Source organism: Procambarus clarkii, chromosome 52, assembly GCF_040958095.1.
Source record: "Procambarus clarkii isolate CNS0578487 chromosome 52, FALCON_Pclarkii_2.0, whole genome shotgun sequence".
NCBI classification, from domain to species: Eukaryota; Metazoa; Arthropoda; class Malacostraca; order Decapoda; family Cambaridae; genus Procambarus; species Procambarus clarkii.
Genome location: NC_091201.1, coordinates 23,390,859 through 23,414,027, shown reverse-complemented (window position 1 = coordinate 23,414,027; position 23,169 = coordinate 23,390,859). Strand labels below are relative to the sequence as shown.

Below are 23,169 nucleotides of genomic sequence, written 5' to 3'. Positions count from 1 at the left end.
TCATACATATATACATATATCTTTATCATACATATATACATACAGCTTTATCATACATACATAGCTTTGATATCGTACATATTAACATAGCTTAATTTCACTTAATCTGCGGAGATTCTTCGAACTAAATGGAGTTTCCAGCCTGGAGTAAGCATGGAGGGAGGGCCCTAGAGTAAGCATGGAGGGAGGGCCCTAGAGTAAGCATGGAGGGAGGGCCCTAGAGTAAGTATGGAGGAAGGGCCCTAGAGTAAGCATGGAGGTGGCATCAGTCTCAAGCAGCAAGGGCGGGAAACATGGCAGCAACAGGCGGGGGCCAAGAGTGCCACCACAACACGGCAGCCACTTGCCAGCCAACTTTACCACCACGCGTGTAACTCAAGCCAACATAAAAACACATCGGCCAAAATCCACAAAAACACGGGTCCAAAGGCGCCACGCACTAGGACGCACTCCGGCCGTGCACCAGGACGCACTCCGGCCGTGCACCAGGGACGCACTCCGGCCGTGCACCAGGGACGCACTCCGGCCGTGCACCAGGGACGCACTCCGGCCGTGCACCAGGGACGCACTCCGGCCGTGCACCAGGGACGCACTCCGGCCGTGCACAAGACAACAACGGTACTCACCATTTCGTCGAGGCTCTTGAGGTCGTTGGTAATGATCTGTGGCTGGGGGCCATAGAACATTTTGGGCGGCTCCGGCGGGGTGAGGTCGTGGGCGGCGTGGGTCCACGACTCGTCCTCACCGTTGAACTGGCCGCCGCTCTCGGCTAGACGCTCTTCGGCGAGCCGCTCCTGCTCCAGCTCGCGGTCGATGTCGGCTTCCATCTGCACCAGGAGCGGAGCCGCCATCCCAAACCTGCGGCAGGGGACGCCATTCCCATCAGTTCACCCTGCACACCTCCGCTATCTCAACATGTTCTTGTTAAACTCAGCTACTGGGAACCAAAAGTTCCAAGTAGCACGGGCTATGGTGAGCCCGTAGTGGACTTACCTGGCACAGGAGCGGAGCTGTAACTGTGTTATCTCCGATTGATTGATTGATGACTGATAAAGATTAAGTCACCAAAAAGGTGACACGGGCATGAATAGCCCGTAAGTGGTGGCCCTTTTGAGCCATTACCAGTATCAATAGATGATACTGGAGATCTGTGGAGGTGCGACTGCACCGTGCGTGACGGGAGATGTCTCCCGTGAACCTCTTATCAACCCCCTCCCCCTCCTATGTCTCTCTCCATCAACCCCACCTCCTAATTAACCCCAGTAATCCTTCACCCCGGCCCCTCCTGGGAACAAGGGTGAGGTGTGAGGGCGTAGCATAATATAAAGTTATGAGCAACTCCAGGAAGCCTTACGGGCTATTCATGCCCGTGCCACCTCTTGGGTGGCTTAATCTTCATCAATCATCAATCCAGGAAGCCGCGCACCCAGCCTGCCTCTGGCCCCAGGCTGCACCAACACACACCTGCCTCTGGCCACCGACACACACCTGCTTCTGGCCCCAGGCTGCACCAACACACACCTGCCTCTGGCCACCGACACACACCTGCCTCTGGCCTCGGGCGACACCCACACACAACCACACACCAATAATTACTCCCAGATTTATCATGGAATTTCATTTTAAACTTTAAAGCCCTAATGGAATCTCTGGCATCCGCTCAAAATAATAACAGATTACGCGTACACAATAAATGGAAGACTTTTACAATTTCTTACTATGTAAAAAATTAAAAAGCTGGTCGCTTTCCTTCACAATGATGCAGCGGTTTCTAATCAACCAGATTCTATAAGAGAAACCTGATTCAAACATATAAAATATATCAACTATTCTAACTCTTGCGTCAGTAATTATATCGGAAGTATATAAGTAATTACAGATAAAATTATTGAGACAGTTTCTCCATAAGAAATGTATATATGTATGTATGTTTACATACATTATACATCTGGATCTGCAGTTTACCGGGAGAGGGGGAGTTGTACTCCCCGAACTCAGCTTGGGGCCAGGCTCGACTTTTGATAACTAGGTTCAACAGGCTGTTGCTTGGAGTGGCTTGCAAGCCCGCAAGCCCACATACCCACATACAAATAACAGATAGTGATGAAGAGATGAGTAGTATTTTTAATAAATATTTTGTATCTGTATTTACTAAAGAGGAACTTAACAATATGCCTTCAGCCGAACAAGTCTATGTGGGTGGGGACGAGGACAGGTTGACGAGTTTAGCAGTTACCAGGGAGGATGTTCTTAAACAAATAGTAAAACTCAAACCAAACAAATCCCCAGGGCCGGATGAAGTGTTTGCTAGGGTGCTTAAAGAATGCAAAGAGGAGCTTTGTGACCCACTGTCAACCATATTTAATAAATCAATAGAGTCAGGCAGAGTGCCAGAGTTTTGGAAAGTTGCTAATGTGATACCAGTTTTTAAGAAAGGAGATAGATCACTTGCGTCTAACTATCGACCAATTAGCCTAACGTCTATTGTGGGAAAGTTACTCGAATCTATAATAGCAAATAAAATTCGTCTTCATCTTGAAAAACATAAATTAATAATTGAGTCGCAACATGGTTTTATAAATGGCCGTTCATGTTTAACAAATTTGTTATCTTTTTATTCTAGCATTGTTGAGGCAGTTGATAGTGGTAAGGATTGGGATGTTGTATACCTTGACTTTAGCAAAGCTTTTGATACAGTGCCACATGAAAGACTGATTAAAAAAATAGAGTCTCATGGTATTGGGGGTGCTATATTAAGCTGGATTAGGGCATGGCTATACCAAAGGAAACAGAGAGTTAGTATAAATGGAATCAAGTCAGAGTGGGAAAATGTTGTAAGTGGAGTGCCTCAAGGCTCTGTCCTGGGACCTCTGTTGTTTATAATATATATAAATGATTTAGATTCAGGTTTGAGTAGCAACATTTGCAAATTTGCCGATGATACGAAAATCGGTAGGGAAATTAATTCGGAGGAGGACTCACTATCACTTCAAGTTGATCTAGATAGGGTTTTGAAATGGTCAAAGGATTGGCAGATGCAGTTTAATGCTGATAAATGTAAAGTTCTGAGGTTAGGTAATGATGATAGAGTTACAAGATACGAGCTAGATGGTGTTGTGATTGCGAAGTCGGATTGCGAAAGGGATCTGGGAGTTATGATTAGTAAGAATTTAAAACAAAAGGATCAATGCATAAATGTTCGTAATAAGGCAAATCGGACACTTGGATTTATTAATCGCAGCGTTAGTAACAAGACACCTGGTGTGGTTCTCAAGCTATATCTTGCTCTAGTTAGACCCCATTTAGATTATGCAGTTCAGTTTTGGTCGCCATATTATAGAATGGATATAAATTCACTTGAACGTGTCCAGCGTAGGATGACTAAGTTAATTCCCCAAATTAGAAATCTTTCATATGAAGAAAGATTAACAAAGCTTAAGTTGCATTCACTGGAAAGGCGAAGAGTTAGGGGTGACATGATAGAGGTTTACAAGTGGATGAATGGACATAACCGGGGGGATATTAATAGGGTATTAAAAGTATCAACACAGGACAGAACACGAAACAATGGATATAAATTGGATAAGTTTAGATTTAGGAAAGACTTGGGTAAATACTGGTTCAGTAACAGGGTTGTTGATTTGTGGAACCAATTGCCGCGTAACATTGTGGAGGTGGGGTCCCTCGATTGTTTCAAGCACGGGTTGGACAAGTATATGAGTGGGATTGGGTGGTTATAGAATAGGAGCTGCCTCGTATGGGCCAATAGGCCTTCTGCAGTTACCTTTGTTCTTATGTTCTTATGTTCTTATATCCCCAACAGCCTGGTTGGCCCGGCACTTCTTGCAAGAACCTATCTAAATGCTTCTTGAAGAACTCCACCTTTGTTCCGGCAATATTTCTTACGCTTACTGGGAGAGTCCTGGACATCCGTGGACGTCTGATCTTCAGACAGTGCTGGTTTCTACCAGGAGGCGAGAGGCAGTCCCTCCCCACCAATAACAACTCTGAATGGCCCTAATAGGAGGTCTTCGAAGACGCCCTAGGGGAAACTTACAGTTTGTGGATGAGGCTCACCACACCACCACTCAATAGGGCCCTTGGGAGGTCCTCAACTACCAGTAAGGGCCCTAGAAAGAGGAAGCACTATGCTCTACTCAGTCCCACGCCTCATCCTTGCTTTCATTTTCACACATGTCGCTGCTTCCGTCAACCGAGCCTTTACTACTAACACTAGTCCTCCAGCCTCTAACACCCACCCCAACACTGACACTCGAGCCTCTCTGACACCACAAGGTCCTCTGCCACCCTCACACAACCCAACACTCGCCGGCATGTCCTGCTAATCCAAGGTTCAGCGCTCAATAACTCGCTACACTATAATGACCAGACCACACACTAGAATGTGAAGGGACGACGACGTTTCGGTCCGTCCTGGACCATTCTCAAGTCGATTGTGCAAGGATTGTACAATCGACTTGAGAATGGTCCAGGACGGACCGAAACGTCGTCATCCCTTCACATTCTAGTGTGTGGTCTGGTCATCATACTTTAGCCACGTTATTGTGACTCATCGCTCGCTACAATATACTGTCTAACACATCTCTAAGCCTGTCCACAGGGGGGGGGGGTATACAAGAAAGGGAACTATCAGGGGGAAAGCGCCAAGTCATTACGACTATATAGCACTGGGAAGGAGTCAGGATAAGGATTTTGGGATGGGACGGGGGAGGGAAGGAATGGTGCCCAACCACTTGTGGACGGTCGGGAACTGAACGCCGACCTGCATGAAGCGAGACCGTCGCTCTACCGTCCAGCCCAAGTAACACACATATATATATATAGAGTGGTTAAGAGTAAGGCCACTGACCGTGCTCCACGGCGAGCCACCTCCAGCAGGGAGAGTATGACGTGCTTCTCGTTCTTCCTGAGCACCAGGTCGTCCGTCTCGAAGAGGAGCACCTCGTAGATACCCAAGTCGCGGCACCAGGAGATGAAGTTGTGGACGTTGTCGCGGGCGAAGAAGGAGCCCGGAGTCACGTCCTGCCGATACACGACGTCGTACTGCGGGATCTCCCACTTGCTGGAGAACCTGCGGACCTGCTGCTGGTGCTGGTGGTGCTGGTCCTGCTGCTGCAGCCGCTTCTCCTCGGCCAGTCGTCGCACGTTGTTCGCGTGCTGTGTAGAGACGAAGAGTTAAGAGATGATAACGCGAATAACAACAACAACATTGAACACACAGATATCACAATAGCGTGATGCATCAAATGAACAAATCTACAAGGGCCGTGACGAGGGTTCGAACCTACGTCAGAGAGGATCCCCAGACGCTGCCTTAATCGACTGAGCTACGACATGGTAAAAGTCGTAGTCGACCTTTAGCTCAGTAGCTCAGGCGATTAAGGCAGCGTCTGGGATCCTGTCTTACGTAGGTTCGAACCTTCGTCACGGCCCTTGTAGATTTGTTCAAGAACATTGAACAATAGATAAGGTCTATAGCACCCTCTAGCGGGATGACGCTGAAATATGTGGCTCCGCCGTCTGCATAAATAAATTTGAAAGTGTGTGTGTAGGCCTATGGGTATCCGGTATACACTCGGACACCATGAACGGAATCTGATCAAAATTGGGATGATGATCGTTGTTGTTTAAGATTCAGCTAATGGGAACAAAAAGTTCAAAGTAGCACGGGCTATGGTGACCCCGTGGATGATGGTTAAGACTTCAAGAATTTGGTGCAAACAGGATCGCCACGACCCTTAGGATTCCAGGAGAACCCCTGGAAGACGCCAATGATGCAAATAATTTATGATCCCCGACCGTCAAAGTGGTTGGGCACCATTCCCCCCCACCCCCCGCCCCCCCCGTCCCGTCCCAAATTCTTATCCTGACCTTTTCCAAGTACTATATAGTCATAATGGCTAGGCACTTTCCCCTGATAGTTCCCTTCCCTTCCCCGAGAATGTAGAGACTGTTTGAAAAATTTGTGAATAATCACCCGATCTTCTTTACATTAGTGTAGTGTAAAAACCGTAAAATTATAATAATTGTATAGTGGGGATTGTGTATACTGAAAATCGTGAATAGTGTGAAGATGGTGTATAGTGAACATTTACAAGGGTGGTTATGGCGTGTGTTAAGGTGGAGATTGGGGCTGGGGGGGGGAGAGGACGCCCCCCCCCCCCCATACCGTTGTTCGGGTCAGCTCACAAACTGGTAACGCCGTGAACATGTGACCTCATACACACACACACCATATTTAAAACGCAACTTTTATCATATTTTCAAAAGTTACAGCCTCGCTCCTGTGCCAGGTAAGTCCACTACGGGCTCACCATAGCCCGTGCTACTTGGAACTTTTGGTTCCCAGTAGCTTTTTAATCTTAAACAACAACATATTTTCGTTAGATTACGTTGCGTTAGATTAGGTTAGGATAGGATGCACTAGAAGCGAGAGAGAGAGAGAGAGAGAGAGAGAGAGAGAGAGAGAGAGAGAGAGAGAGAGAGAGAGAGAGAGAGAGAGAGAGAGGGGGGGGGACGCACCCGCATATTTATACATTCATTCACTTTCTCTCCCCTGGTGTGAAGGTAATCTCAGACGCCTCCCACGAGAGTATGGGTTTCTATTCTGGTCAGTCTCCATCTCCACTGTGTGGGGCGTCCACCCACGCCATACTGATGACGCTCACGGCCCGGCGGCCAGGCCCCGCGGGAGAGGCACACCTCGCCACCAGGAGCATACAAATGCCACAACACCATCTAATATTGAATGGAATTAGAGGCATAAGAGTCAAAGATATAAATAAGGGGAGGAGTAAACTAGATTAGTCTCTCTCACGTGCACAGAGAGAGAGAGAGAGAGAGAGAGAGAGAGAGAGAGAGAGAGAGAGAGAGAGAGAGAGAGAGAGAGAGAGACACAGACAGACAGACAGACAGACAGACAGACACAGACAGACAGACAGACAGACAGACAGACAGACAGACAGACAGACAGACAGACAGACAGACAGACAGACAGAGAGCGTTGGGCAAGGGAGCAAACAGGGCTTTTCTTTTTAAAATGTAATAAACAAAAGGAAGCAATACGAAGTGAAATTAGTGGAGACCAAACAATAACGCAGAATCACTACTGACAATAAATAAAGGGTTTAACCCATTCAATTGATGGCGACCTTAACACCAGACCCAGTGCTCGCCTGCACCAAGCACACTTGGCAACCACACAACAAGCATTAAACAAGCAGGTTGTTGTTACACTACGACTTCAACAACTTTAGTTAAAATGAACGAATTCAAATTATTACGAAGAAAAAGAACTGGTTTGGCAATAGAGTTATAGATGGGTGATGCGCTCTTCTGCGTAGCTTCATGTAAGTCAACTCTTCCAGAAGCTTATATATATATATATATATATATATATATATATATATATATATATATATATATATGTGTGTGTGTGTGTGTGTGTGTGTGTGTGTGTGTGTGTGAGTGTGTGTGTGTGTGTGTGTGTAACATTAACAATTGTGTAACTAGCTTTAAAAGATTGTTACTTGCTTATTTAAACGAACTATGGGGTTCAGTTCCTGAACCCATTAAGTTCTTCTATAACCCTTTCCACCACCGCTCACTGAATGGGTATGGGGTGCATAATAAAGAAACTGAATTTTACACTACGATAAGTTATTCATGAGCTAAAATGGTTGGGCTGGAACCTGTCTCGCACGGGTCAGTAAGCCTATTGTCGTCTGCTATCGTTACTAAGGTACGGTATAGGCCTAGCTGCAAATATTAACGGGTCTTTAAGCTACGTTATTAACAAGACCCCAAGAAATTGAAATAAGTTTATTGAGGTAAAATACACACAAAGGGATGAGGTAGCTCAAGCTATTCTCACCCCGTTCAGTACATCGTGTTAATACATACACAGACACACATCACAAACAATAAACATATTACCGAACATTCTGAGAGACCCCAAGAGGGGGTTTTCAATCGCCAGAAGTGACGTCACCTAAACCCACAGTAACCGAGCACTGGCCGAGCAGCGGCCAGGGGGGGGGGGGGGGAAGGGGAGACAATGCACTATGGCATCACCGGACAAACACTCTCTCGTCACAGTGTCAACAACCCTCAGTGAGGTAACTCCTGCATTACTAAGTACGAAGGGGCCCGTGACTGGCGCCCCCCCTGGCGATGACATCATATGTAAACAATGGTGGCCGGGCGTTACCTCCACCGGCGCTGTGTTGACATATGACGTCACGGCGTATCTCTGCACTTTCCTCTTGTCTTTGGTGTTGACATGATGACGTCACGGCGCACCTCTACACTTTCCTCTTGGTCACCACACGAGGCTCACTTCTAGAGAGTTTTACTACTAGAATCTAGACAACACACTCTAGACTAGACATTTCTATATTCACTCACAGGAAGCCTGTACTTAATATCAACCATCCCCAGGATTCAACCCACAGCAGTTGGGTAACTCCCAGGTATCTATGTACTGCTAGGTGAACACAGGCATCAGGTGACAGGAAACGTCCCGCCCGAAAATCGAACCCCGCAGTTCACTCTGAGGCCAGATACGCGCCGTTATGTTAGACGTGATTTGTGTTCTATGAGCTCACGCTTTACCGCTTCTTCAGTATTGTTATCAATTGTAAAGTTTGCACTATGAGTCTAGGAGAATACCAGGGGCCAGATTCACGAAAGCAGTTACGCAAGCACTTACGAACGTATACATCTTTCCTCAATCTTTGACGGCTTTGGTTACATTTATTAAACAGTTTACAAGCATGAAAACTTCCCATTCAACTGTTGCTATTGTTATAAACAGCCTCCTGGTGCTTCGGAGCTCATTAACTGTTTAATAATTGTAAACAAAGCCGCCAAAGATTGAGAGAGGATGTACAGATTCGTAAGTGCTTTCGTGAATCTGGCCCCAGGTTGATACCTGGTTCCTCTGGCGTCTTACAGTCACTGAGGCTTCAGGGAAGACGCCCGTCGGTACACTGAACGTCTTGACACAACCTGTCCTCCAACCTGTCCTTAGACAAGACTTGTTAAGGTCACCACCATCATCCCCCTCCCCTCTTCTCCCCCCAATAATCCGCATTCAACAATTTTTACGCATTGTGCAGTAAAAAAAATTGTTTTTCTCATATAAATAAATATTATTATATATTAAAGGTCTATGTATAGTTAGGCATAGGTTAGGTTAGGTGTTTAGGTTCTTCTGGCGATTATTTGTACTTGTTGTTCCTGGGTGTAGTACAGAGTTGTGATGCCAACAGACGTCGACAGCGAAGCACTCTTCGAAAAATGTTCGAACGTCATTATATGTGAATCCTATGTAAACCGTTTATCCTTCATAAAAAGGGGATTTGGGTGCTGGATTAAGGAGAATCTGACCATTATTTATGAGGACGGGCTGTAACAAGGGGCTACTGCTCGTTAATGGAGCCGCCAAACCTCCTGTTTATGAAGGAAAAACGGTTTACACACGACTCACAACTGATGACGTTCGAACACTTCTCGAACAATGCTTCGAACACTTCTCGAACAATGATTCGAACACTTCTCGAACACTTCTCGAACAATGCTTCGCTGACGACCTCTGTTGGACTCGCAACTCTCTAACTGCTTCACCGTGCTACAAATTCAAGTAATCGCCAACAGAACCTAAACACCTAATCTAAATTAACCCAACCTATGCCTAACTATACATAGAACTTTAATTCATAATAATATTAACTTACACATGATAACAAACCTATTTTTAATCCCAAAGTATGCTAAAATTTATGAAGGTGGGGAGGGAAGAGGGGAGGGGGGGGGGGACGGCCGCCGCTTTAACGAGCTTGGCCTGAGGACGTCTAGTAGATAGTGTTTTCATCGCGTGACACGGTACCGTGTGTCACTCAGTAACATGCGTGTGTGTTGAGAGGCGGGACCAAAGACGCAAGGCTTAACCCAGGAAAGCACAATTAGGTGAGTACAACTAGGCGAGTACACGCGCACACAATTTGTAGTACACAGTACTATACACTGTGTAGTTGGATTAGTATTTGAATTTGAATCAACTGTACATCAGTTGATTGACAGTTGAGAGGCGGGACCAAAGAGCCAGAGCTCAACCCCCGCAAGCACAACTAGGTGAGTACACACGCCTCGTGGCTGAGTGAGCAGCGCTCTGGTATCGTAGTCCTAAGGGCCCGGGTTCGATCCGCGGCAGAGGCGGAAACAAATAAGCAGTTTCTATCACCCTGGTGCGCCTGTTCACCTAGCAGTAAATAGATACCTGGAAGTTAAACTGCTAAAGCTACGGGCTGCTTCCTGGGGGTGTATATGTGTGTGTAAGAGAAATATATATATTAACATAATTGAGGAAAAATGAATTGGTTAGAAAGGCGGGGTCCAAGAGCTAAATGCTCGATTGTGCAGATGCAAATAATAAACACACACGCACACGGTGAGTACACACAGCACCACACAACCACAAATCAAGTCCCAACCGCAGGAGGGTGCCAGAAACAGCGGGAATTAGTTAACCACAAACCAGAGTATCCTTTACGGTGAGGGAGAGGCCGACCCAGGCGTGACGCAGAGCAGGGGGCTACTGTGGTGGTGGTGGGGGGCTACTGTGGTGGTGGGGGGCTACTGTGGTGGTGGGGGGGGGGCTACTGTGGTGGTGGTGGGCTACTGTGGTGGTGGGGGCTACTGTGGTGGTGGTGGGGGGCTACTGTGGTGGTGGTGGGCTACTGTGGTGGTGGGGGGCTACTGTGGTGGTGGGGGGCTACTGTGGTGGTGGGGGGCTACTGTGGTGGTGGGGGGCTACTGTGGTGGTGGTGGTGGGGGGCTACTGTGGTGGTGGTGGTGGGGGCTACTGTGGTGGTGGTGGTGGGGGGCGGGGGGGGGCTACTGTGGTGGTGGTGGTGGGGGGCTACTGTGGTGGTGGGGGGGGGGCTACTGTGGTGGTGGTGGTGGGGGGCTACTGTGGTGGTGGGGGGGGGCTACTGTGCTGGTGGTGGTGGGGGGGCTACTGTGGTGGTGGTGGGGGGGGCTACTGTGGTGGTGGTGGTGGGGGGCTACTGTGGTGGTGGTGGTGGTGGGGGGCTACTGTGGTGAAGGAGGGGGGGAACTACTGTGGTGGTGGTGGGGGCTACTGTGGTGGAGGGGGGGGGAACTACTGGGGTGGAGGGGGCTACTGTGGTGGTGGAGGGGCTACTGTGCCAGCGTGAGGAGCCTCATCCCCCCCCCTCCCCCCCTCAACCACACTGTAGGAAAGGAAGGTAAGATATTATCAGGAGAAAGCACTAAGCCATTACGACCATATAGCACTTGGAAGGGATATAACGGAAAAGATTTTTGGATCGACGGAAGGAAAGTAGGTGCCCAACCACTTGGACGGTCGGGGATTGAACGCCGACCTGCAAGACTGCAAGAAGTGAGGCCGTCGCCCTACCGTCCACTCCAATTATTACTAACATCTTTACTGACAAAATTAATTACAATTTTGCCTAATCTGAGTAATTCAATTAGGTGTAATTAAAGTGAGGATAATGTGTCACACAGCTCAGAGTGTCACACACAAGACGGGACACCACGAGCGTAGCTCTCATCCTGTAAATACACTTAGGTAATTACAAGACAATAAGAGGTTGGCCAGCAGGAGACACCACAACACTACAATTCTCAGGGAAATGAATGAAGTAGATGAAGAACAACCCAGCGGGTTTTCTTCCTCTTGGGGAGTGTTGAACATGCTGCTATGGCGGTGTGTCCACTCGCTGGACGAGTGGCGCTGCCCAATAAACTCGCCCCTCGGGGCAAAATTTAAATTAATTTGTGGAAGCCAAGCGTCTCCCTGAATGGGAACTGTCGAGTCTCCGCTGTCTGGAACTGTCACAAGGGACGTAATAAGAGCTACCTTAAGACCTAACCTAACCTAACCTAACCGACCCACACATACAACACCCCCTTATGTCATCCCTTGGGGATTATAGTGTCACCAACTATGTATTATTTGAGCTGAGAGGTTGATGGTTACATCCATGAAGGAACTAGGTCGTCGCTTTAAACAACTGACAGCTGCATCTTAAGCTAATATTCGCCTGTATCCCCCATGTTGGGATCATTACACCGCGCATGTGTACCATCCTAATGTTCCCATCTTGCCTCCCCCGCCTCTATTTCACCCTCGTCTCTCGTTGTCTCCCCTGGTAACGAGGCGCCTCCCAGGTCGCTCCCACATGTGCTGCGGCTTGGGTAAAATGTCCCTCCCTTTGTGTGCGCGCCCGCGCGCGTGTGTTTGTTTACATGGGTAGGTCCTAGACCTGAGGGACCCTGACGTTAGTGGGAAGAGGTTATTTTGACGGGGGGAGTTTGGTGAGGGGAACAGCGGTATACAAGTATACTGTAAACCATAACATAAACTCTGGTTTACCTTCAAAAACGCATAAATCTTTCGCCTTTTACATGTACCATAACATATTCCAGTTATGGCCCCGCTCCTGTGCCAGGTAAGTCCACTACGGGCTCACCATAGCCCGTGCTGCTGTTGTTCCCAGGAGCTAAATCAACAACAACAACAACAACCACAACATTGGTAAGAGTGACGTTATGAGAGCCTCTCTCCCCCCCCCCTCACCTCCCCCCCTAGGTCTACGACCTGACCTAAACACACCAGCACATACAAAGAACGTGTGTGTGTGGGGGGGGGGAGGAAAGCTGTGGGGTACTCACCTAGTTGTGCATGCGGTGGTTGAGCTCTAGCTCTTTGGTCCCGCCTCTCAACTGTCAATCAACTGGTGTACAGGTTCCTGAGCCTATTGGGCTCTATCATATCTACATTTGAAACTGTGTATGGAGTCAGCCTCCACCACATCACTTCCTAATGCATTCCATTTACTAACTACTCTGACACTGAAAAAGTTCTTTTTAACGTCTCTGTGGCTCATCTGGGTACTCAGTTTCCACCTGTGTCCCCTTGTGGGTGTACCACCCGTGTTAAATAATCCATCCTTGCCTACCCCTGTCAATTCCCCCTGAGAATCTTGTATGTGGTGATCATGTCTCCCCGAGCTCTTCTGTCTTCCAGCGACATGAGGTGCAATTTCATCAGTTAGGCAAAATTGTAAATAATTTTGTCAATAAAGATGTTGATAATAATAAGTTGCATCAGCCTTTCCTCGTAACTCATGCCTCTTAGCTCTGGGACTAGCCTAGTGGCATACCTCTGAACGTTTTCGAGCTTCGTCTTGTGCTTGACAAGGTGCGGGCGCTTCCCATGGGGGTGTTCACATGGGGGTGTTCTCGTGTGTGTGTGTGTGTGGGGGGGGGGGAGGGAAGGGAACTATCAGGGGAAAGCGCCAAGCCATTACAACTATATAGCACTTGGAAGGAGTCAGGATAAGGATGAGAGCTGTGGGGGGTTTCCACGAGTGGGGGATGGGTGGGAGGGGTGGGGGAGTGCGTGACTACGGTGCCAAGGTGTCACTTCTCGTCACCCATGGTGGTGGCCTTGACCCCTGGGTCAGCCAGGGCCACACCCCGGGGATGTGGCTCAGTGAGGCTGGGAGGATGTGGGGGACGGAAGGGAGGAGAGGGTGGGGGGGGGGGGGAGACGCTCGTGCTCTGAGTCACGCATGCAATTAGTGTGTGTGTGTGTGTGTGTGTGTGTGTGTGTGTGTGTGTGTGTGTGTGTGTGTGTGTGTGTGTGTGTGTGTGTGTGTGTGTGTGTGTGTGTATGTGTGAAAAGAATTGAAAACGTAAATGCTGAAATAAAATAATTCCCTAAGGAAGCCATTGCTGTTTTCCATTCTCATTAGAGGAGGATCCCCCCCCCCCACTGCTGGGAGAGGATACGAGAGCAACAGAGCCAGATGACAGTGAGCAGCTCAACACGGCACCCATATGCTCACCCACATCACCCCCACTCAACCATCCAGTAAAGTCACTCTCCTGGCTGTCCTTTCGCATAGTCATAAAAATGTTAATCATTCCCTAGCCATATTACCATATAAATTACACAAACATACACACAAAAAACCTCCACACAAATCCCCAAGCCCACGCCTCCATATAGTCCCATCAACATCAACCCCATCAACCAGGTATCAACCAGTCCCTTCGCTTCATCCTTCCCTGTAAACCCCAAACTCCACGCCTTCATTTCTATGCAAATTGCGTAAACCACAATTCCATATTTCCAGCTGCGTTACCAGCTGGAGCTTTTCGCTCCACCCACCACCGGGATCACCACATCTGTCCCTCAGTCAATTCACAAACTGAAGCCGAGATCAAGCCGACAAAAGGGCGCACTAACGCGGGCCCGTTCACCACTCAGCTGTCGCTTCTTATGAATGAAGGGACCTGCAGGCGGGTGTATCACGACATAAACAAAGAGACCGGATCAAAACAAACACAGCCACCTGGCAGGCAGGTTGTGGCCGCTCACGCTGATGGGTAACGACAATATTCTCGCTTCTTGCAGGTCGGGGTTCAATCCCCGACCATCCACAAGTGGTGGGCACCATTCCTTTCCTCCGTGTTATCCTAAATCCTTATCCCCCCCCTTATAAGTGCTATATAGTCGTAATGACTTAGTATTTTCTCCTAATAATCACCATACCGCACCTGTGGATAGCTCCCGTCGCTATTTCCACAAGGCCCAGGTTCCTGAAATACTAAACTCATCAAGAATGGACAAAAAATACTATACAAGCCACATAGAACAGGAGAGATGACGCCATGCCACACAGGAGGTAATAAAGCAGACGCAGTTACCAACTGCTTAAGACGTAAGGTTACAAAACACGTAGAGTCACAACCTCTTGCCCGCGTACCTGCAGGGACCTCCCGTGGGGTGTGGGGAGCGGCCGGGTGTGGCGTCACCGGGTGTGGCGTCACCGGGTGTGGGGAGCGGCCGGGTGTGGCGTCGCCGGGTGTGGCGTCACCGGGTGTGGCGGCGCCCGGGTGTGGCGTCGCCGAGTGTGGCGGGTCAACAAAGCGGGAAAAGACAGCCAAGCGTTAAGGAATTATCTTTTTCAAGAGAGGTGATCGGGTGACAAGACAGCGTGCGGTCTCACGACGCCACACGCTGTCGTTGAAGACAGCGACGAGGAGACGCGACAAGACACGACGACCACGATACTGGAGGAGCAGTTCTGATGATAAATGAGGGAAGAGAAGAATTGCATCAAGTGCCAAGATTACTTAGCAAGCGTCCTCGAAGCGTTCTGCTGGCTTGAGCAAGCACGCAAATCCTTTTCTGTAAGTCTCTCACCTTGAGAAGAACAACGTATGATTAACACGAGGGAGATGACAAGAAGGTGTGTAATATGTATGTACAAGAGATAAAACGCATCTAGTTTTTTATTAATTTAAGAAAGAAGCAGGAAATTAATGCTATAAAAACTGCTCTAGTGTCTGGTATTGCTACTAGATCTAATTGGAGGGACGGAGCTACATGCTCTTCAGAGTGAAAATGATGGAAGAGAAAGAACTGAGAATGACACCATTCCAACGTAAGCAAAGGTAACATTCCTCATCATGACGCTACGACGCTGTGCAGGGAGCACGGGGGACACGCGTCACCTGCACTCACTCAATCTGCTCTTGGGAGTCTCAGAAGTCAACGCAGAAAGAGCCCGTCGCTAAACACAAGAGTTGTGACAAGACAATGCTATAACCTGCTTCCTGGGGGTGGAGGCCTGGTCGAGGACCGGGCCGCGGGGACACTAAAAAAGCCCCGAAATCATCTCAAAATAACCTCAAGATCTCAAGATAACCTCATCCCTTTGTGTGTATTTTACCTCAATAAACTTACGGGGACACTAAAAGCGGGGACACTAAAAAAGCCCCGAAATCATCTCAAGATAACCAAGATATCAACAAAATATGGCCTGAAACACAACCAATACCACCGTGCCCACCTAAGACACGCCAGCAAGATGCGCAGCCCCATAAACCACACACGGAGTAAGGAGATAGTTCTCAAATCCAGATGATGTCGTAAACAGCTCGTCTCACTTTTGCACGCCAAGATGATGTAACGTTGAGGGTTGGTAAATATTATTCCTCTTGTTTAACAATGTGTTCACATGAGAGACTTCAGTGTTGCAGCTGTGTCTGACAACACGTGACAGGATGAGCAACACAGCGGGTTATCTTTCTATTACCCAGTGCTGTGCTTGCTGCTGTGGCGGTGTGTTCACTCACAGGAGTGATGCTGCCCAATAAGCTTAGTGTTATGGGAGCAAACCACAGAAAGTGAGTAATTAGTGAGTGAGAAAGTGAGTGATGCTGCCCAATAAAGTAGTGTTATGGGAGCAAACCACACACTAGAAAGTGAGTAATTATCAAAAGAAGGCACCAAACCGGGAAGGCTATGTAGCACCATCAAATGTGCCGAATAATCAGAGGTCGCTAAATATCACCAAGGATGCCAATACGAGAACAGAAACGCATAAGGCGAACGATATCAAAAGTATCCGAGCCACACATTAGAAAGTGAAGGGACGACGACGTTTCAGCCCGTCCTGGACCATTCTCAAGTCGATTGTGAACACTGAAAGTTATTGTCCCTCCTCGTCTGCATACTTTTATGGAACAAAATATATATACACCTGGTGAAATAGATTATACATGCGAAGGAAGGGAAGGGAACTATCAGTGGAAAGCGCCAAGCCATTACGACTATATAGCCCTTGGAAGGGGTCAGGATAAAGATCTGGGATGGGACGAGGGGACGGAATGGTGCCCAACCACTTGTGGATGGTCGGGGATTGAACGCCGACGTGCGTGAAGCGAGACCGTCGCTCTACCGTCCAGCCCAAGTGATTGGGCTGCTTATACATGCAAGATGCTGCAATTGAGTTAAACTTCCTTACACACTAATAACACCAGCTGCACACTAAGATAACAATAATAATAAATTACTAGCGTACTCCCCACTACAGTGATGTGGAGGGACGGCGGTGTTGAGTGAGGGAGGAGGTAGAGAAGCTCCACACTTCAGGCCCCATATCTCTCCCCTCTTTATCACAGACAGATACGGGTCACCGCCAAGTGGTTGGTGGCTGGTCGAGCCCTACACCACAATAATTATTCATTTGTCGTTATCTGCTCCACTCAAACGTGTTCATATATATGTCTAACCTACGCCTGAAACACTCAAGGTCTTCCAGGTCCTACATGTTACCCGGTAATCTCTTCCACAACACAACAACGCTGTTTCCATACCAGTATTTACCCAGGTCTTTCATGAAACACAAAAAACACAAAATTTATATATTTAATATAATATAAATTATATCAATATTATAATTATAATATAAATTATAAATATATTAAATTGTAATATAAATTATACTTGTCAAGTTTGACAAGTATATTTAAATCTAAACTTGACAAGTTTAGATTCGGGAAAGACCAGGGTAAATACTGGGTTGGAAACTGGGTTGTTAATTAATTTGAAACAAACTACCGGGTAACATAATAGACGTAGGATCACTTGATTGTTTCAAGCGTAGGTGAGACATATTATGGGAACGAGTTTGGGTGCATATTAATGTTAGCACACCTGTTGCTGGCACACCTGCCACCCGCACACCTGTTGCTGGCATACCTGCCACCCGCACACCTGTTGCTGGCATACCTGCCACCCGCACACCTGTTGCAGGCACACCTGCCACCCACACACCTGTTACACCCACACACCTGACCGTTCTCAAAGCAACATAGATTAAGAGTTCACTTGTAAACAAGAGACCGACGATGAACTAAGATAAACAACAGTGTTATGTAATACTCATCTTGCCGAACGTCTACGTTACCTTACGATAATGTTACCTAACGACTACGTTATCTAACGACTACATTATCTCACGATGACGTTACCTAACGTGCAGGTCACGTTACGGCGACGTTAGTCACTGATGACGGCACGCGGGCATACCTCTATATGCACACACACACACACACACACACACACACACACACACACACACACACACACACACACACACACACACACACACACACACACACACACACCGGAGACATGCGAGCCGCACACAGCATCGCCCTTCAGACGCTCTCGTTCCAGAGTCCTCCTGGACGTGGGCCCCAACAGACCCTGGACGAGGGCCCCCAACAGACCCTGGACGACGGCCCCCAACAGACCCTGGACGTGGCCCCCAACAGACCCTGGACGAGGGCCCCCAACAGCACCCTGGACGAGGGCCCCTGGCGTGTCGGGCGGGGTTCTCCAGGCCGCCGGCCGCAGCCTCTCCGCTGAGACCCGCCGCGGGGCCGCACCGGCCGAGGTACAGTAACTCAATTCGGCGCCTGGCGATTTGTAATAAAATAAGTTGAGGAGCTCCCAGCAGCTCTCGTGTGAGGTGGTCGTCTGGCTCCCGGTCCACGTATAATGCTGAGAACATTTCATTTGTTTAATATTGGATGTATGCGTGCGTGTGTGTGTGTGTGTGTGTGTGTGTGTGTGTGTGTGTGTGTGTGTGTGTGTGTGTGTGTGTGTGTGTGTGTGTGTGTGTGTGTTACTCACCTATTTGTGCTTGCAGGGGTTAAGCTCTGGCTCTCAACTGTCAATCAATCAACTGATTATTGATCAGTTGATTGATTATTGATCAACCCCCCCCCCCCCAGGAAGCAGCCCGCACCAGCTGTCTAACTCCCAGGTACCTATTTTACTGCTAGGTAACAGGGGCATAGGGTGAAAGAAACTCTGCCCATTGCTTCTCGCCGGCGCCTGGGATCGAACCTAGGACCACAGGATCACAAGTCAAGCGTGCTGTCCGCTCGGCCGACCGGCTCCCAAAGGTGGGGTGCCTGGATTGTTTCAAGCGTGGGTAGGACATGTATATGAGTGGGATTGGCTGGTTATAAATAGGAGCCGTCTCGTATGGGCCAATAGGCCTTCTGCCGTTACCTTTATTCTCATGTAAGACGACTCTTGAGGCAAACAAGACTGGAGTCGACGACCACAGCGCAACCTGGATGTGTGGGACACCCGGCTGGCCTGCAGGACAATATATCCGGGTGATGCTGCTGCTCTGTGGTGGCCAAGTTCACCCAAACTGCCAGCAGGCGACGCCAGCCCCTCCCCCCTTCCCCCCCACACACAACCGGTCTGACTAGCGTCAAATTGTTGACGCTGTAGTTGAAGGGTACAAACTGTCCTTTACCTTGTGTTTACCTTGGTGAACTGTTTACCCTGGTGAACTGTCTTTACCCTGGTGAACTGTGTTTACCTTGGTAAACAGAGTGTGAGGACAGGTTGGTGTTGAAGCCCTACTACATGTCTAAGAGTCATGATAATCTCTGATCCCTTGCTGCAGCCTACAACTCCAAACGTCAATATTGAGATGTTTTAAGTCTTCCTCATACGTCGCAAAATGAACACATTGGTGAATTCCGTAAAACACATGTGACGTATTAGATGAGATGACGGGTTGAGGTGCACCCCATACTCATCATGTGAGCGGTAGCGCAAAAAGGATTACAGAGGGTACGAAAGGTCTTTATCAGACCTCAACGAATATTATGACCTAACACATTTGACTGAAACTGAAATTTGGTATTAAATTAATTTTTTACTGAAAAATTACTTTTTTAATTAAACTGAAATTACTGAAACATAACTGAAATTTGGTATAACACGCGTGACAGAGATGTAACGTTAGTGCAGCACTTGTTATTTAATTCTTACACTGCAAAATGTTACATTAGGGTCACGCATGGTCGGGTCACGCATGGTCGGGTCACACATGGTCGGGTCACGCATGGTCAGATCACACATATACTCAGGTCGTTCACAACTAACCCCCAGTTCCCTCCTCCATTCTTCCCCCCCACCACAACACAACTAACTAGGTACAAAAAACGCCCACACAAACAAACCTACCTCCAGCCTCTCCCCCGCCAACACAAACGTTCACGTCAATAATCTCCAACAGCAGGCCATACTTCCTGGCTTCTTGCTCCTCCGCAATATTAAACCCAGTATAACACTACTCCATCCCGCAGATCTCTCCACCACAGCGGCGTTCATAGCCACACACACACAGCTGCCTTCTCCTACTCCCAATTTTTTTTTAGAAGCAGAAAAACACACACACACACACACACACACACACACACACCTGTTGATTGACGGTTGAGAGGCGGGACCAAAGAGCCAGAGCTCAACCCCCGCAAACACAACTAGGTGAGTACAACTAGGTGAGTACACCTCCCCTCTCTGAACATTGCCCTGTCAAGGAATGGCTTCGTGCACCATGGTACCGTCAGCGTGCCCTCTTCGTCTCCCCTCCGCTCCTCCAGGTAGGACGGACAGAGGTCAAAGGTTACGCAAGGTCAACAAGACTCCACGGGCTAATTTGGTCCTTCCGTGATGCAGTCTAGCTGCAGAGCTCCTTTGGTGTTGAGGAGTGAAGATACCACAGCGGGTCTGAGAGAGAGAGAGCAGTAGGTTGCTGTGATCTGATCTGATGACCAGCTTTGTTTGGAATGATCAGTACATCTGACCGTTGAACACCAGAGAGATGTTGGTAACTTCACTGTGATGTAAATGTGTTCAAGACTCCTCACCTGGTCCAACTTTGTGGACAGCCAGAAGTTAGCACTCGTAACGCAAGGCGCTCAGCCACCAACAGCCTAATCCTGGCTCTCATTCTACAATATCACTATCAGTGACGGTTCGTCCCTAGACAGCATAGCATTTAGGACAAATTCACTCGCCCATATGAAATGTGTAAAATCGACCATTTACAGTACAGGCTCTGGCACAGTGTTGGCTTCAACTTCGTCCCATTACTAACATGATTGTAACTCGGCACTAAATAAAGTTTAACGCTAATGGAACAAATAATAAGCTAATTAAATAAATGAATGTATAGTCAGGCTTGATTTGTATTTTATATGAGCTGTTGTAGATAACAGCTTGCAATTTCATTAGGAACATCAATGGCATTCCTAATGAGCCCTAGCACAGAGAGAGAGAGAGAGAGAGAGAGAGAGAGAGAGAGAGAGAGAGAGAGAGAGAGAGAGAGAGAGAGAGAGAGAGAGAGAGAGAGAGAGAGAGAGAGAGAGAGAGAGAGAGACAGACAGACAGACAGACAGACAGACAGACATATCAACACGACCTTCCCTAGCCTACCATCCGGCCCACCAGCCACCAAAGCTGGCCCAGGGTCACCAGACACTCCGCACTGCTCCACTAACTTTTAATCTTCCCCTCTTCACTCCCCCCCCCCCCCCCGCCTCCCTCCCAGCAGGAGGCGCCGCTGGGGACGAGGCCGCTCTTCATGCGTCACGGAAACTTCTGGTGGGTTAATATGGAAAATTTGAACATTCAATAAAAAGGCTTCACGGGACGACTTATAAATTCGTTAACAATATTAATAACAGCAGTCTAATTATGAATAAAAGACGGCTACATTTAAAATAGTAAACAATATCAATTTTTATATTTATATATATGTGTGTGAATATATATGTATATATAATCATCTAGTACTCACCTAGTAGTGTGTGTGTGTGTTGTAGATATGAGAAACTAGGGTCGGGAGTGAGTACATTACACAACCGACGGTTAGAAAGGCGGGATCCAAGAGCAAACAGTTCGATCCTGCAGGCACCAGTAAATATACACACAAAAATATTCTATCAGCCGGCAGCCCTGACATTTCCTCTTATCACCCAGTCCCAGATTTACTGTGTGAGACTAGAGATGTGAGGACCCGAGGTGCGGCGAAGCCTGTGCCAGTTGGGTTGTTGTTGTTTTAGATTCAGCTACTTAGAACAAAAGTTCCAAAGTAGCACGGGCTATGGTGAGCCCGTAGTGGACTTACCTGGCACAGGAGCGGGGCTGTAACTGGGACCAATTGGGAATATTAGCCCAAGATCTCCATGGCACTCTCCTGGCAGCTGAGTTTCCATTAGAGTGTCTTCCTGGAAAGACAGTATCACAGTTTCTTTCTATGAAGATTGTTTCGCAGAGTTGCTTCCAGGAAAATATATCTTGCAAAGTTTCTTATTATAAAGAGCTCGTAAATATATTTTATGTTGCTTCCTGGAAATGGCTTACAGTTCCGCCCTGGAAAGGTTGGCTAGCAGTTCCTTCCTTCCTGGAAAGACTGGATTGTAGTTCCTGCATGAAAAAAAGACTAGATAACAGTTCTTTTCCTTGGCAGATTGTCTTACAGAGTTCCTTCCTGAAATGATTGTCTTACAAGTGTAAGTGCTTACTGAAGGAGGAGGCGTGTAAGCAGGCATACTCAACATATTCTGGAGACGAGTGGGTGCTATAAAGTACCACACAGCATACTTTTATGAGTACCCTCGCGTCCTGAGAAAATTCGCAGCATAGCCAAAAGTTAGCGTATCGGTGAAGCCTCCATCGACTGCTTGGTGTAACGTTCATTGTAAACCTGAGCTACCGGAGGCTCCGTTGTTATAAAGCTTTGTTGGGGCGTCCGTTATTGCAAAGGTTTGTTGGAGCGTTCACTGTTGTAAATCCTTGTTAATAATAATAATAATACAGCCCGTCCTCCAAAAATGGGGTGGTAAATGTAAGGAGACAAATAAGTGCAATTATGTACTATTCATAGCAGTTAGGAATTGTACTTATTTTCACTTAGTATTAAATCGTACTGTCAAATATATTGTGAATATTTGAGTTTACCCCAAAAACTGAATAGAAAACCACAACCTCACCTAACCGTCTTAGTTTTTGAAGATAATAATTTTATTGCTTCTTAATTACAATTAGTACTTAACCTATAGCTATATTGACATTACAGTTTTATAAAACTAATAAAACAAAACTAAAATATATCAATAAATTGTAAAATAACTCAGGATATTATAAAAAAATTTTGTATAAAATCTATATTGTTTAATAAACCAGAAAAAAAATTCTTTATATTTAAAACTTGTGTATTGCAAATTGAAATTTAAAATTTCATCCTAAAATTGTGTGTGTCTTGACAGAAAACGAGGGGAATTAAATCGGGGGAGGGAGTTGGGTAAATGTAACAGTCCCATAAGTGCAATTATGCACTGGTTATGACAGTTAGAAAGTGTACTTATTACACTTAGTATTAAATCGTACTGTCAATTCGGAGGATGGGTTGCAATAATAAT

At 47.4% G+C, this 23,169-nt stretch overlaps 1 protein-coding gene across 1 annotated transcript in view; it reads right to left on the bottom strand.

Annotated features, from left to right (window-relative positions):
• Positions 1-341: 341 nt before the first annotated feature.
• Positions 342-23,169, bottom strand: part of LOC123763663 (GAS2-like protein pickled eggs) — a 43,600-nt gene continuing 20,772 nt past the window's right edge. The window contains exons 2-3 of the mRNA XM_069304340.1: positions 4,871-5,178; positions 342-858 (exon numbers count right to left, since the gene is read on the bottom strand). Of these exons, the coding sequence (XP_069160441.1) occupies positions 357-858; positions 4,871-5,178 (810 nt within the window). The 3' untranslated portion in view covers positions 342-356. The remainder of the gene's footprint in view (positions 859-4,870; positions 5,179-23,169) is intronic.